Here is a 16,182-nt window from a genome sequence, read left to right on the forward strand (position 1 = left end):
ACATTTCAACATTTGCGAAGAGGAGGCAAGGTTTTATAGGAAGTAACACGACTCGGATTTCTTGGTACTGGGAAAGGAAAACTGACCACCCCACACCTGCCAGAACTTCTTATCTTGGGTGTTGGCAGTGGGCAGGGGTCTCCAAGGCAGGAGCCTACACAGCCCCAAAAGACGTGGCAGAGATACCAACACCTTGGCTACGGTGACTTCTTTGAAGTTAAGTTGTTCATTTTCTCACTTGCTAATGTTGGAACCCTTTAGAGTTTTCCAGTGGAAGGATTGGGGAGCAAAGCAGTATCTGTTTCCTGCATTTTCTTATTATTGATAGAGTGGCTCAAAAATCTAAATCCATCCAAGCTGGCCTCCACCCCCCACCCAACACTCTGCTCTCATAGTGTCCTGCACTCTTTTCACAAAACTTTTCATCATTCATAGTAATATATATTTATTGGTCTTGCTCATTGTCCATTACCTCTACTAAGTTCAGACTCCACGAGGTCAAGGACAGAGATTGCTCTAGATGTGCTCATCACTGAACCTCCTGTATCTGGCACGAGTCAATGTGGGATATATATTTTCTTTGTTGGTGGTTTGCCTGGCAAACAGCAGGAGTCCAACAAATGTTACCTCTTGCTGCTACTTGTGTTGTTACATCAGCACACCTCCAACAGTGCCAGGCAGGAGGAGGAGGGTAGAGAGGGAAGCAACTGGAGAGTTCGAGGCCAAGGTTTTTTCTGGAGCCACCACGCCTCACATATCGTGACTGAGGATGAACTTCCTCTTTTTTTCTAACCCAAACCTGCCCACGACGCTGCTTCATTAAGGCCGAGGCATTATCAAGGTCTATCCTTACAGAGGGTTTGGTTTCAGGGTAGCCTCAGACATCCCCAGTGCCAGACAAGTGCAGAAATTATGTTCCTGTCCCGTCTAACTCACACGTTACCTTGAACGTTTATTACCAGTGGCTGTAACACGCAGTGGTGCTGGCCCATGAGATGAGTTAGGAGCTGATATCCAGCTGGGCCCCTCTCATCAGGCCATGCACCTTAGTGCCGGGCTGTGTCTCCCCAGAAAGGGTGCGCATGTTCTTTTTGCACAAATATGCTCTATGGGCTAGTAACAGCATTGATTTAAAAAAACAACAACAAAAAAAAGGGCAAAATTCAATAGCAAGAGGCAAATGAAACCCAGTGACTTGATAAGATGTATATCACCTCTAGTTTAATATGTCATCTGTTCTAATTAGAAAAAATATTCACTAGGAACTTTTTAAAAAAAATACAGTACCCTGGGACTTCCCTGGTGGCGCAGTGGTTAAGAATCCGCCTGTAATAGAAATTGTATTCAAACAATTTTCTATTTCAAAATACACAGGGCGTGAGAGCTAACAAATTATTACATTTCCATTAAATGCACAGAAACAACAAAGATAACTAAGAAAACACCAAAGCAGCTTTTCCCAAATGGTACTCCGACTCCCCAGGGCAGAATGGTTTCCTTTTAAAAAACCCCCACCTGATGGCAGAGCCACCTGGTACAGGTAATTAATGACATTTTAACAACTGAACTTACTTCTCATTTCCTTTCACAATGGAAAGTGAAGGTGATGAGGGGCAGGAGTCCCCTTGGAACGCAAAAGGCATTTTTACAAGAGCTTCTAAAATCCCATCTCAGTGAGAGAGATGTATTTTCATGCTTAAACAAAACTTAAAATAATAATAATAATAACTAACGTGTGAGTTAGACTGAAAAAACACCTTACGTCTGTGACTCCCAGTCTGGAAGGGTTATGATTAAGCAGCGAGCTGTCAATCACTCTTGTCTCAGCAATCCTGCGACTGAGATGTGGGCTGATATCATGATTTAAATGGGGCTAAACCAGGACACCAATACTAACGGAGTTGAAGCTAGGAGTGCGTCAAAGGAGTACCAGATAAAAACCTAAATATTACCTCTGTCAGGCACTGTCTCCTTGTAGCTGAAAATACCTGAAACTTCTTCAGGAAATCTGAGGCCTTTGGATTTATAATTAAAGGAAAGAAGGTGGAAACTAGAGTCACAAAGTCAATTTCAATGCAGACAAGCTAATTACACTGAGTCAACATCTTCACCTGTAAAATGGGGACAGGAATATCTACGTAATGAGCATATCGTCAAGATAAAGTGATGTAATGTACACAAATATCTTAACAATGTCTGTACATGAGAGACCCTGATTAATATCAATGGAAATAAAAGAATGGCTACCTGTTTATCCTATCTTTTGGACCACTGACTTGGTCAAACATTTTCTTAACCATCACCTCCACCTTGGTATGAATTCCACGTGTGTAGTACTTTCCTATGGTGTAGCTCGATGCTCCTAACAACTTTGTGAGGCAGCAATGATTATACCCATTTTAAAGATAAGAAGACTGAAACTCGGTTCACATTCTTAGTGGCTTAGATCCAAGGTCTTTCACTATAAAACCCAGTTCTCTGCTTAATTATTCCACAGTGGGACAGAAGTTTGGGCTCTATGAAAATTTCACTCTTCAACTGATGAAAAGGAATTCAAGAGTTACATTTATCCAATCCAGAGTCCTGCACCATGAAGAGTGATTGATGTTAAGTATTTGAACACAACATGTGAACCACATAAGTGAGTGACTAGAGGCCAAAGAAAGAGAGTCTGGCATTATGTGGTCATGGCTGAGAAAGGGAGAGCTATATGGAATCCAAGAAACAAAACAAAACCAAAAAAAAAAAGAAGTAAAAAAAGACACCTTCTCTCCTCCTCTAAGAAGATGAGGGAAAACATTTTTCTTGATTTCAACAGTATTTCTTTTTTTTTTTTTTTTTCACTCTTCAAGTGTTTATTCCATAATCAGTTACTGTAGAGGATAGAAACCCAATTGTATATAGGTTGAAAGCAAAAAATATACAATTTCACACATTATATCCAGTTGTCAACCCAGATAGGTATACAGGTACAATACAACATAGAGTAGATGAAGGAAATCTAACAGCCCAGGCTTTACAGCACTGAGGGATCCAAGAAGAACGTCACCACCCATGATAACAAAATTCAAGTGCTTTGAACATCGAACTGGAGGCCTATCCACAGACATCTTTGTTTCACAGGATGAGCCCTGACATGGAGTTCCATGATTCCATAATTTCCAATTCTTTGCTAGCCCTTTCTGTTTGTGGGTAAACTGCTCTCTTCCACCTTTCTTTAAGGCGAGCTCACGTGAGCACTACATGCCAGGTGGGGGAGTCCTGTCAGGAGCCATGGAGGCTTCACCAAGCCCCGTGGACGAGCCAGGCCCACGGTGTGTGGGTAGGACACCGGGGAGGAGAACGAGGAGAGGCTGGACCATCAGGAAGCTGCCTCATCCAAGTTCAGGGTCAGAAGGGCCGTCACCTGCCTGACCCCACCCAAGGAAGGATGGAGGAGGCTGACTGCCGACCACACAGCCTAGCCTGAGCAGGGCAGCTGCCTCTCCATCCTTCCATCTGTAACACCTGTCATCCTTCGCAGGCCTCCCTCTGCCTCAAGGTGAGTTCACTTAAAGACTGAATGTGAAAGCGTGAGTTTGGGACATAAGTTGCCAGAGCCTGCAGGGCCACAGTTAGAGAGTCTGGTCCCAGGAGGCGGCTGTTACTGCACTCTGGACAGCACAGCAGTGAGGAACGCGGCCCACTGTTGCCAGAACTTTTTCTCCAGAAAAGCTGAAAATCCAGATTCATATTTATGAGCCCCGATTCCTAAAGGATGCAGTTTATTCACATTCTGGCAAAAACATGAACCGCAGGCTCAGCGGCCATGGCTCACAGGCCCAGCCGCTCCGTGGTATGTGGGATCTTCCCGGACCGGGGCACGAACCCATGTCCCCTGCATTGGCAGGCGGACTCTCAACCACTGCGCCACCAGGGAAGCCCGGCAAAAACATTTTTAAGAATAAAATAAGTGGGTAAAAATAAGAGCCAACTGGGCAGACCATAGACCCCCGCATCCTGCCCGCTTCCTGTCATTTCCACATCAAATCTCTCTGAGGCATGTGAATCAGAACTCCTGGGGTCTTAGCTGTTCACAGGACACTTTCTGGATTTTCATTAAGCCCAGAAGACAGTACTCTGCCTCCATTCTTGTTCTTTGGAATTTTTCAGTCTTAAAGGAAACTCAAATTGGGGCACCCTTCTCTCACGTTAAAATATTCCAATCACATGTATATTACGAAGATAGCACCTCATCAAACTGAGGGAGGGGGCTGCTGACAAATGGGGGTAGCAGAGAATTCTGAAAAACCAAAGTAATAAGAGAAAAGCTGAGCTGTTTTCTTCCAGTGTCTCTGATACCCACACGTGGCAGCTCCTCCATCCTCAGGCAGCTGACAGGCCTGACTCCCAGCCTCCTCGACGTTCACCACTTGATGTCTCGGCTGTTAGCAGGATGCCCTGGGCCCTGGTATGCGGTATGCAGGGCTTCCTGGACTCGGGGGGAGTCGATGCCATCCAGCCATTCCTGGTACAGCTCCTGCACATGGGCACTGGTCTCTGGGAGCCGCACGGGGATGTCAGCGTAGATGCCTTTCATCTTCTGCAGCAGGGCCTTGTCCACGCACCCATCCTCGGTCTGGGCTTGGCCTCTGCCGTTAAGGCACCCCCCGGCACAGGCGAGGACCTCCACAAAGTGGTACGGGAACTTGCCCTTCTTCAGCTTTAGGACCACGTCCTGGATGTTTCGAAAGCCATAAGCAGCAGCAAAGCGCAAGAGAACCTCCCCGCTCTTCTCGAGGGTGACCTCCTGGAAGTCTTTGTTCAGAGTGTCCAGAGCAGCGTCTCTCACCGAGAGGTCACTTTGTTCCATCATCTGAGTGATTTCACCTGAGGTTAGCACGCAGTCAGTGCCCCGGGAACCCCTCGAGGCTGTGAGAACATCTTCCTGAAGGGCCTCCAGCTTCTTGTCATAGCAAGGGGCCACGATGACATGGAAAATCTTGTCTGGGGACAGGTTCTGCCGTCTGGCAAAGTAGTCCTTCACCAGGGATCCCATAATCTGCTGGGGAGACTTGGCAGTGCAGAGGTGGGGGGTGACAGGGTGACCTAGCACCCGCTCAGCATATCGGACCCAGCCTGAGGAGGGAAGGGCCCCGTGTCAGCTCCTCGTGGCTGCCTCACCCGGCGTAGAGCAGGATACGTCTTCTTTCAGGAGTGCGTGACAGGCTCCCTCTGACCAGGCCGCCTCTCCTCAGCGGCTTGGCCACGGGAATCCCAGGTGCGTTTGCCATAAGACCGGAGGGTGCCGGGAATGCGCGCCTCCCTCGGCCCCAGACCAGAGAGAACAGAGCAAGAGGAAGGTAAGAGCTGGGGTAGCAGGTCTCCCCAAATCGAGAACAAGCCTTGGAGGAGCAGCTACGAGGTGGCGGCCTGGGCGGCTTGGTTCCAGCTCCACCTTGCCAGCTACAAAGTTGTTCTCATAGCCAGGATGGGTGGCCACAGCTCAGACAGGAGCCAATGGTCACCAGGCCTACCCAGCTTCACTCACCTATTGGAAATCAACAGCCCAGTAATTGCCCACTTTTAGGACAATGAAATATGAGAAACCCACACTCCCCAAGCAACATACAACAAGCAGCACAACCTGCAGCGTGCCCATGGCGTGCCCAGCACAGTCCTTAGCATTTCCCCTGAGTCGCTGACTCCCACAATGCCTTGTGAGTGCACCGCCGCTTCCACAGATTCCGGGGTGGACTGCAGGTCAGAAAGGTCAGCGGACCAAACAGCCAGCAGCTCAACCTGCAGGAGCAACAGCCTGCTCCCTTCTCCCGCTGGGCACGACCAGTACAGCACTTCCTCCCTTCCCTTATGCATCATCTTTAAACATTTTCTTATTCCAAAACTTTCTATTTCAGGACAGGCAGAGGTCAGCATGGGTAACGTGGGCTCTTCCTCACTGTGCTGGCGGAATCGACGCACAAATTCTTTTTGACTCTCCAGGATGCTGAAATCTGCAGCGATTGTTGTATCGAAGACATAATGCACCCCAAGACTTTTGAGGAAGCCACAGAGTCTTCTGGATGCATCAGTCACACTGAGGCTGAATTTCGCAGCAAAATAAGGCAGAGACTGAGGACATACCGACACTGCCAGCACCCTGTGCTCTGAGGCATCACATTTCTCTCCATTCTCGTGGGCTGGACTTGGTACATCGACTGATGCATTCTCTTGGTCATCGGTTTTTGTTTTTTTACTACATTCCTTCCGCGTGCAGTGCTCACACTTCATCTCAACAGTATTTCTTGTAGAGAGAAATTTTCTCATCTAATGGACAAACCAGCAAGTTCAAACTAGCTGACAGCAACCCTTTGCCCCAAGGTGCCTTTCACTGAGTAACTTTCCTACATGCCTTTCCTCAGTGCATTCTTGTGAAAAACTTTAAGAGTCAGGCTTGGCAATCTCCAAGTTTTGGATAGAGACTGAGGCTCAGAGGAGGTGAGTGGTTTTATCTGTCAGAGTTGAGCTGCTCAAAACAGAGATAAAACAAGGTGATGGGTTACCTCAAAGTCACTGGAAAGGCTGGAAGTGTGGGCTCTGGAAGACATCCAAAATGACTAATGAGCAGTGCTGTTACTTCTGCGACCATTAGGAAGATGGAAAATCAGGAAGCCACTGACAGAACCACTGACATCAGAAATATATCGCCAGTATCGTGAACAGGGTTCAGAAAGCTGCTGTCATCAACACATCTGGATTTATGAGAAAACCATATCGGCAAAGAAATAGATGCCCCATGCTTTGCTTTTCAATGACCCCGAAGTTAGAGACTGGATGCTGAAAACACTGCTGCCAAAAACCCAATGTTTCCCCCAATGTTCTAGCCAGCAGAAACTGGAGAACAGAAGAAGATGGCCTCATCGTACAACTCAATATCAAAAAAACAAAATAACCCAATTAAAAAAAAAAAGGTAAAGAACCTGAATAGACAGTTTTCCAAAGAAGACATACAAATGGCCAACAGGTACATGAAGAGGTGCTCAATGTCACTAATAATCAACAAAATGTAATCAAAACCACAGTGACATATCACCCCACACCTAACTTATACACACTACTGTTTATAAAACAGATAACCAACAAGGACCTACTGCATAGCCCAGGGAACTATACTCAATATTTTGTAATAACCTATAAAGGAAAAGAATCTGAAAAAATATATATATTTATGTGTAACTGAATCACTTTGCTGTATACCTGAAACGAACACAATATTATAAATCAACTATACTTCAATAAAAACAAAAACAAACAAAAAAAAGCATGGAAATGGAAAAGTAAAACAAAACAAAAAGACAAGAGATAAATGCTCACAAAGATGTGGAGAAAAGCAAAGCCTGTTTGTACACTGTGATTGGGAATGTAAACTGGTGTAACACTATGGAAAACAGTATGGAGTTTCCTCAAGAAATTAAGAATAGAACTACCATATGATCCAGCAATCCTACTTCTGGACATTTATCTCAGGGAAACAAAATCACTATCTCAAATAGCTACCTGTACTCCCATAATCACTGCAGCATTATTCACAATACCCAAGGTATGCAAACAACCTAAGTGTCTGAACAGATGAATGGATCAAGGAAATGTGGTATATATATACAACAGAGTATCAATAAACTTTAAAAAAGAAAAAAATCCTGTCATTTGTAACAACATGGATCAACCTGGAGAGATTATACTAAGTGAAATCAGACAGAGAAAGACAAGTACTGCATGGTTCCACTTATATGTGGAATCTTAAAAAAAAAAAAAAAAAAAAGCTAAACTCATAGAAACACAATACAAAAGTAGTTGTCAGGGACTGAGGTGTGAGGAGGAAGAGGGAGAGGTTTAAAATAGTACAAACTTTCAGTTACAAATGAATAAGTTCTGAGGATCTACTATGTAACATGGTGCTTATAGTTAAAGACAGCAATCGTTGTATAATTCAAATTTTTTTAAGAAAGTAGAACTTAAATGTTCCCCACACCCACTCCGCAAAAAAAAGAAGTAAAGAAAAAAAAAAAAGAGGCCTCAGACTCAATTCTGCCTTTGAAGACACAAGCAAATTTTTCTAACTGGCAAAAAAGGGATCATATTCAGAACCCTGTCTGGAAGGGAGACAGGGGAATGTAGCTATTGGCTTTCCTGTTTTTCAGTAGAGGAAGGCACAAGACAAGGAGGTTAGAAAGGCTCCTTGGAGGTCAATCACCATACCTACTCCAGCAAGCATGACATCCAATAGGCAGCTCAGAATGAAAGGTTATGAGAACCAAAAAACAGGCAAGACCAAGTGTATGGCTAAATGCATGGAGACATGACAGACAGTGGATTAACTGGAGAGCTAAAAAGGATTTAGAACAACTAAAGTGAGGGTCCATTTGGGAACACGGCAAGGGATCAAGCAGGAGAGGCATAAAAAGGGCCAGAGGATGAAGAGCCGATCACCTCAGCTAACCAGCATCCTCAGCCTAAGCTAGACATCCCTCTTGAGCTTCCAAGAACCCTTGAACAATCCTCAGCTACTGCAATTATCACATGGAATTGCAACTACTCATTTTCTTGTCTTCTGTACTAATCCCCTTAAGAACGAGGGCGGGAGGTCAAGGGCAGGGAGGAACTATGTCATTTTTGTATCTCCAGAACACAGCATAGTTCTTGGCATGTAACAAATGCTCAGTAATTATTTGTTGTAGAGAATTACATCCTAGCTAAAGTTCTTTCCAGAATGCACATCCAATTGATTAAAATATAATCAGTCATCCACTTAGAAAAAATATTCCCCCTACCTTAAATACCTTTCATTATAAACAAAAAATTGGTTAATTGCAGATTATAGATCGGTAACACAATTAAAAATACATCCCTATAGTTTATTTTTGTGCATTTAGTAGTAGACAACTGTTTTTGTTAACTGAGCAACCATTCCTGCATTCTGGTAATAGCACTTCTATTTTCCTATAGGGAAGCACAGTTACTTCCCTCACAGGAAGGAATTCATGTGAGGGGCTTGACCTCAGCTCTGGGGTTTCAGGTGGGCGCATGATCTGGATGGACCAATGAGAGTTCTCTGTGGGATTCTAGCAATGAATCGTGAGTAAAGATTCTTTTTTTCTGCTGAGATTGCTGCTACTGGTAAGATGACAGCCTCAGGCTGCCCACGGCCACTACAAGAAACAAGGTATCCAACCAAGAAAGTAGCCAACATAACAGAATCAGAGCTCCAAAATGGAGAGATAAAGATTCTTAACAAAATCAAATTAGCTACCAGGATCTAGGGTGCCAAGCTACCACTGATCAATAAATTTCTTTTACGGGGTAAAGAAGTCACATATGGTTGCTGTCTTGTGCCACCAAAAGGAACTCACAGTTTTTCATTTACCATAGTTATACTATTAGTTGAAGAAATGGCAATTACTAAAAGGAGTTGAAGAATGGAACCCAGTTTTGGGGACGTCAATCTGTCAGTGACCTACCAAGCGGTCATTCCAAGGGGAGACAACTGGGAGACACTCAATCATCACTTGGCCCTCTTAAGAGAATTAAGGAAATACCACAAGAAGCCCTTTACTTGTCTCTATGCACAGATAACTGATTAACAGAAAAATGATCATTACTAAAATGGCTTCAGAGACTTTCAGGGTTGTGAAATTACAAATGATTCGAAGAAAAAGTGATTACTTCAAGTTTCTCTGAAAGATGTTACTTGTATAGTAACTAATGAATTGAAACAGCATGATACCCATTAAAAAAAATCATTGCAGACTTTCCAAATAATTTAGCCAAATGTGATACTAAAAGATCAAAGCAAGAAAGCCTCATCGCTAAAATTATATAAATACAAAATCAGCCAGTAAACAAACACATGAAGAGCCGCTCTCATCTAAAATGGCCTTTGCTTGTCATTCAAACTCATATAAAATTCCTAAAATCTGTCAGTGTAGTAGTTTCTAAGTGATATATCAACAAATATATTCACTGAGAATACTTATTCTGCCTAGAGCCAATGTTTTTATAAAAACATGCTAAAGAGTCAACTGTTAAGTCAATAAAACGAATGTTTTGAGCAGGTGTTTGGAATTGTGATTTATCCATATTTTCCAGTTTAATTTCCACATTTACCACCAAACTTCTGCAAGAAAACAAAAAGTGTACCTGGAAGTATTATGCTCATCATAAATATGAGGACAGTTGTGCTAAATATATCTGTACTGGTATGGGGGATTCATAAATCATTTTCATTTGCTTAAATCCTTAAAGTTTTCTGTTTAATCCATAGCGATTGGAATGCCAAGTGTCACACAGTTTAAAAGGCATTTTTTAAGCCATTAGCAGCTGACATTTTAATTAGGTACATTTACAAGAGACACAAGAAAACAAAATAGAAGACGAACAAGGAATGAAACCTGACTCAAGGACTCATGAAAGAAGAAAAGAATTACTATCCATTCCTTTTATCATTTTCTTTTAGCACATCAACCTGAAGCAGTGTAACAGTGGTCAAGAATGTGAGATCTAGGGCCTCCCTGGTGGCGCAAGTGGTTGAGAGTCCGCCTGCCGATGCAGGGGATACGGGTTCGTGCCCCGGTCTGGGAGGATCCCATATGCCGCGGAGCGGCTGGGCCCGTGAGCCATGGCCGCTGAGCCTGCGCGTCCGGAGCCTGCGCGTCCGGAGCCTGTGCTCCGCAACGGGGGAGGCCACAACAGTGAGAGGCCCGAATACCGCAAAAAAAAAAAAAAAAAAAAGAATGTGAGATCTAAAGCCAGCCTTCACCAGCTCAAATCATAGCTGTGGCATTTACCACCTGCCAGACCCTGAAAAAGTTACATAAACTGTATTTGTTTCCAAAGGGATAATGCCAGCACATACCTCATAAGGTTGATGTGGGAATGGATTTTGGCATTGCTCAAAAAAACATTCTGTATAGGGCCAGAAGAGGAAAGAAGTGTTCAATAAATGCTGGCTATTACTATATTATTTGTAACCTTGCCTACTAGGTAAACGGAGAATAGTGGCAGGGAATTGTTGTTTCAGATTTTATTTATATAGTTATATTTCTTCTTGCACCAGAAATGATGCAAGACATTAAAAAAACCCAAAATATAAGAGACAACAAAATAGCCCAATGTAAGAATCAAGGTTGGGACTTCCCTGGTGGCACAGTGGTTAAGAATCCGCCTGCCAATGCAGGGGACACGGGTTCGAGCCCTGGTCTGGGAAGATCCCACATGCCGCGGAGCAACTAAGTCCATGCACCACAACTACTGAGCCTGCACTCTGGAGCCCGTGAGCCACAACTACTGAACCTGTGAGCCACAACTACTGAAGCCTGTGCACCTAGAGCCTGTGCACCTAGAGCCCATGCTCCACAACAAGAGAGACCACCACAATGAGAAGCCCATGCACCGCAGTGAAGAGTAGCCCCGGCACTCTGTAACTAGAGAAAGCCTGCACGCAGCAACAAAGACCCAACGCAGCAATGAATGAATGAATGAATGAATGAATGAATAAATAAATAAATAAATAGGTTTTAAAAGAAATCCTTTAAAAAAGAAAAAAAGAATCAAGGTTAAATAAAGAAGTAGAACAAAGGTTATAGACAAAAATAGAGGTAGGAATGAGACAAAGGGTAAGAATCATAGAGCTATGGCTGCTATAATCAACTACAAATTTGTCTTAAGCTTTCTGGCATCCAACAAGTGAGATAATAGAAAAAAATATATGCATATATATTCATATATTCACAATATTCATATAGATTCATATCAATATTCTTATAGATAGATACAAATACATACCTGCCTTGGATTTCTGGCACAGAGCTCCTAAAGCCCTTGTAATTTCCTAAGTGATAAGACCACTAGAAGCATCTTTTGTTTGGTCTTTGTCCAGAACTCCTGACACAGGGCTTCTGAAATGCATGGCATTTCCTGGGTGATAGGAGTGTCTTTTGTTCTAATGGGGTGACTATGGGTGGGCGCCTGGATGACTGCTGGTCACCAGAAAGACCAAGCCATGATTAGAAGCTTAATATTTTTACTGCCCACCCCCAGCCCCTTCTCTTGGGAAGGGACAAATGCTGAAAATGGAGTTAACGATAGATCATGCCTCCCTGAGGAGGCCTCCAGAAAAATCTCCGTAGAATGAGGTCTGGAGAGTTTCCAGGATGGCAAACATCCATGTACCTGGAGGGTGATGCACCCCCAACTCCACAGAGGCAAAAGTTCCTGCACTTGGGAGTCTCCCAGACCTTGCCCTATGTATCTCTTCATCTAGTTGTTCATCTGTACCCTTTACCATATCCTTTAACAAACTGGTAAATAAAAGTAAGTGGTTCCCTGAGCTCTGTGAGCCACTCTAGCAAATTAATGGAATCCAAAGTGGGAGGAGGTCATGGGAACCTCTGGTTTTTTGCCAAGTCAGGAAGAAACTGTGGGTAACCTGGGGACCTACTACTTGAGATTGGCATGTGAAGTGGGAGGGGGCAGTCTTACGGGACTGAGCCTGTAACCTGTGGGATCCAACACTATCTCCAGGTAGACAGCGTCAGAACTGAGTTAAATTGTAGGACACTCAGCTCACGTCGCAGAGGATTGCTTGGTGGGGGAAAATCTCCACACATTTTGGTGACAAGAAGTGTTGGAAGTAAAGTGTTGAGTGTGATACTAGAGCGAGGAGTAAAGGAGAGACAAAGGAAGGAGGACTGGGCTTTTCTAACTTATAACATGAGAAAGAAAACTGGGTCTGCAGCCAACTTTCAGTACCCATGAACTTAAAATACACTAAATATCCAGGAAGAATGTACTGATTTTGTGAGAAACAGTGAACATACAGACCTAATGCCAACAAATGTAAGGTATCTCTGGGGGGCACATAATTAATAACCATGGTAATAACATTGTTGGCCTCAATTCTTTACCCATCTCTGCATCCATATCAGTACCACCACCTCTGGGTCCACATGTAGTCCCTGCACTTTGACTTTGAACTTGGTTCTAAGATTTTCTTTGGCCTTAACATATGGGTGGAAATTGTAGTATGTACTGACTAATTTCCAGTTCTTGGCCTTAAACGGTCTCAAGTATTTCTGCCTGCCCTAATGTATCTCTGCCAAAGCATGAGACATAAATGACAGGGCTAGTCTGGCTGCTAGTCTAAGGAAGATGAAAGACAGGAAGCAGAATCAGATCATGCAGTGTGAAGAAGAGTCACCACTGTGCTGAGCCCAGCCTATATAAGCCAAACCACAGATAATTCACAAAGACAAAAGGAATAAGAAATGATTGTTGTTTTAAATCTCTGAGTTTTGGGGTGATTTGTTATGCAGCAATGGCAAACTGATAGAATAACCAAATAATGACAGTTCTTTAGGCAGTGTATGCACTGGCAACTATAAGCCAAAAATATGTATTCTAAATGGATTACCATGCCCAGATAAAAAGCAGCATAAAGCATATCAGCACATATCCTCATAGCTTCAATTTATAAATGGACGACCCTCACTATTATGATTTCTGACACCCATAATAATGAACATAAATAAAATAAAATTTCTGTTTATTGCTCACCATACTAAATGAAAGTGCCCAGATAGCCACCAAAACTGAACGACAGGGTTGAGATAATTAGTCTCTAAATTCATAAGCAAAATTCACTGGAGGGTGGGATATGACAGGGGAGTAGGTTATATGTTTAAGAGATAGGCCAAAAAAAAAAAAAAAAAGAGAGATAGGCCAACAGCTTCCAAAGAAGCACAGGGCATGACAAGTGGGCCCTGTGCCTGGCCCTCAGGAGAGATGCCATGTATATGAAGATGTTGGACAGAAAAATCTAAATCTCCAAATACATGCCTATTTTAAAGTCAGGGAGACGCAAGAGGGAAGGGATGTGGGAACAGATGTATATGTATGACTGATTCACTTTGTTATAAAGCAGAAACTAATAAAAAAAAAAAAGTCACAAGGACACATGTTCCAAACAGTTGTGTAGATCCAAGATGAGGTGGTGTCTCACATGGGCAGCTTTATCCAGAGTGCACAGAATAAATGGAGCAGTAGGGATTTAGTTAGTTAACCATAGCTTATGATTCTCATGAGCAAGGCTGGTAACTATATAATAACAATAAAAATAGCTAACACCTATTCATCAGTATGGATGTGCAAGAAAATGTGCTAAGCACTAGGCAGGAATTATTCCATTCAATTCATGTAACACTCATAATAACCCAGGAAGATGGGTATTTTTTACTCTCTTCTTCAACCCATTTGCCCTTTGCTTTCACAGTTTTTATAGACAGGTACCCTGAAGTGACTTATGGTTACATAGACACTCCTTGTCTAAGAGGAGATAGCAGGCAAAATTCAGACAGATATACTTGATTACCATTTGCTTTATATAAGGCTTGAACATTATCTGGGTTGATTGACATTTTAATTTTTTCTTAAACATAAAGCTTCCCTAATTTCAACTGGTCTGTAAAAATATTTTGCCAAACGGAAATCACTTTGTAAATGGAAAGAAGTGTGATACACTGTGAACATCGTCCAAGTGGTTTAGAGAGAAAACCTCAATTCCAATGATATTATTTTAGAATATCCCACTGATCCAGGTTGTCTCAAAGAATTATGGTCCAATTGCCCAACATTATCCTTTAATTAACTCTGACACATAGGGAATCCTATTCCTATGTTCTCATTGTCAGATGGACAACCTACAATGTTTTCCTCCCCTGAATTACCTTCTATTGAAAATAATCCACAAACTTCAGTGCTATGGGAAATTGTATTGTTGAACATGTAAGGTTTTTTGTCTAATTTCTCTTAAAATTTGTTTCTTCTTTTGGCAATTAAACAGATGACAGATTTTGCACCCATATTGTATGTAAATTATGTACAAGTTTCACCGCTTGGGCTTGCATAGTATCTAATAATTTTCAAACAATGGCATGTGGGACACATGATAATAACCAGCCATAAATCATTAGAAATTAAATTCAAACCAAGTGAACACTGGATATAAGCATTTCTTATGCATTTTGCTTCAAATTTAACTCAGATGACTAAAAGCAGAACTGTGGGACTATTTTAAGGAACTAAATCCCTGAAAGTTTTTTGAGATGTGCATTCTGTTCCACAATATTCACCAATTATCAGAAACTGAAGCAAACTTAGAATTCACACATGCAAAGTGATAAAAGAGATGGGCCTACTTGACATAGCAGTTTGATTCAACCGATTATTACTGGCCCAACGTGCAACTTCTTAACCACACTCATCCTGGTCAAATTTATTTCAGAAACGAAATAATAGTCATTATTATCTCAGAAGTCCCTGTTGCCCAGGTATTTCCCTAAAAGGTTATTAACCTCACACTGTAACCACTGATTCACAAGGCAAAATTTTTTGTTCCTTCCCTTTGCTGTTTAAAGGTTCCCCAAAGACAGTGAATCTATCAGATTGTTATAATAAGCCATCAAAAAGTTCTAGAAATTTTGTAGTACTTCTTTCAGATATTTTGTAAACCCAACAGAAGTATGCAGTTTTTTGTTTTGTTTTGTTTTTTTAGTGTGCAGCTTTTTAACCAAAAGCTGTATTGGTTTTATCTTCTACGTAAAAATAAAAGAAAGATGTTTATCATAACAGCAAAAAAAAATAATTTGGCTAAGCCATAATTTGGGTGGCTACATATTACATGTGATGGTAAATCAACTCAAACTAACTTAAGTAAAATAAAGGTGGGCTGGGGAGATAGGGAGCTAATTAGCTCACATGACAAGAGGTCATGTGATTTTATTTAAGGTGGGCCCAGGCAGTGGTGTTTGGGAAATGTTTAACAATATATTCTTTCTTTTCTTTTCTTTCTTTTCTTTTCTTGCTTCCTCCATTCCTTTCTCTCTTTCTCTCTCTCTCTCTTTCTTTCCTAATACAGGCGAGCTGACTTGTGGCATTTGCCAATTTCAAGCTACCACCACGTCATCAACCAGCTCACAAAATTCCTGAAAATGTAACAGAAGGTCCTTGTGCACTGCTATGAGCTAGCTCCAGTACACCACTATCCAGGTACTCAAATGGTATCATAACTATCCCCATGTCCCCACCTCCCCCTCCCCTTTCTGCTTTGCTCCATCTGATTTCATTCTCAGGTTCATTACATGGTGGCAA

The 16,182-nt window shown here is 42.4% G+C and overlaps 2 protein-coding genes across 15 annotated transcripts in view; both read right to left on the reverse strand.

The window, feature by feature from the left end:
* The window catches only part of FHIT (fragile histidine triad diadenosine triphosphatase), a 1,490,046-nt gene that overhangs the window by 403,396 nt on the left and 1,070,468 nt on the right, over positions 1–16,182 (reverse strand). The gene's annotated exons all lie outside the window — the stretch shown is intronic.
* On the reverse strand, positions 2,847–6,270 carry LOC132496978 (nuclear prelamin A recognition factor-like). The gene is made up of 2 exons (XM_060109759.1): positions 5,886–6,270; positions 2,847–5,118 (listed from the first exon to the last, which is right to left on the reverse strand). Exons 1-2 carry the CDS (start codon positions 6,268–6,270, stop codon positions 4,406–4,408), a joined length of 1,098 nt encoding a protein of 365 aa, XP_059965742.1. The 3' UTR covers positions 2,847–4,405.

Source organism: Mesoplodon densirostris, chromosome 10, assembly GCF_025265405.1.
Source record: "Mesoplodon densirostris isolate mMesDen1 chromosome 10, mMesDen1 primary haplotype, whole genome shotgun sequence".
NCBI classification, from domain to species: domain Eukaryota; kingdom Metazoa; phylum Chordata; class Mammalia; order Artiodactyla; family Ziphiidae; genus Mesoplodon; species Mesoplodon densirostris.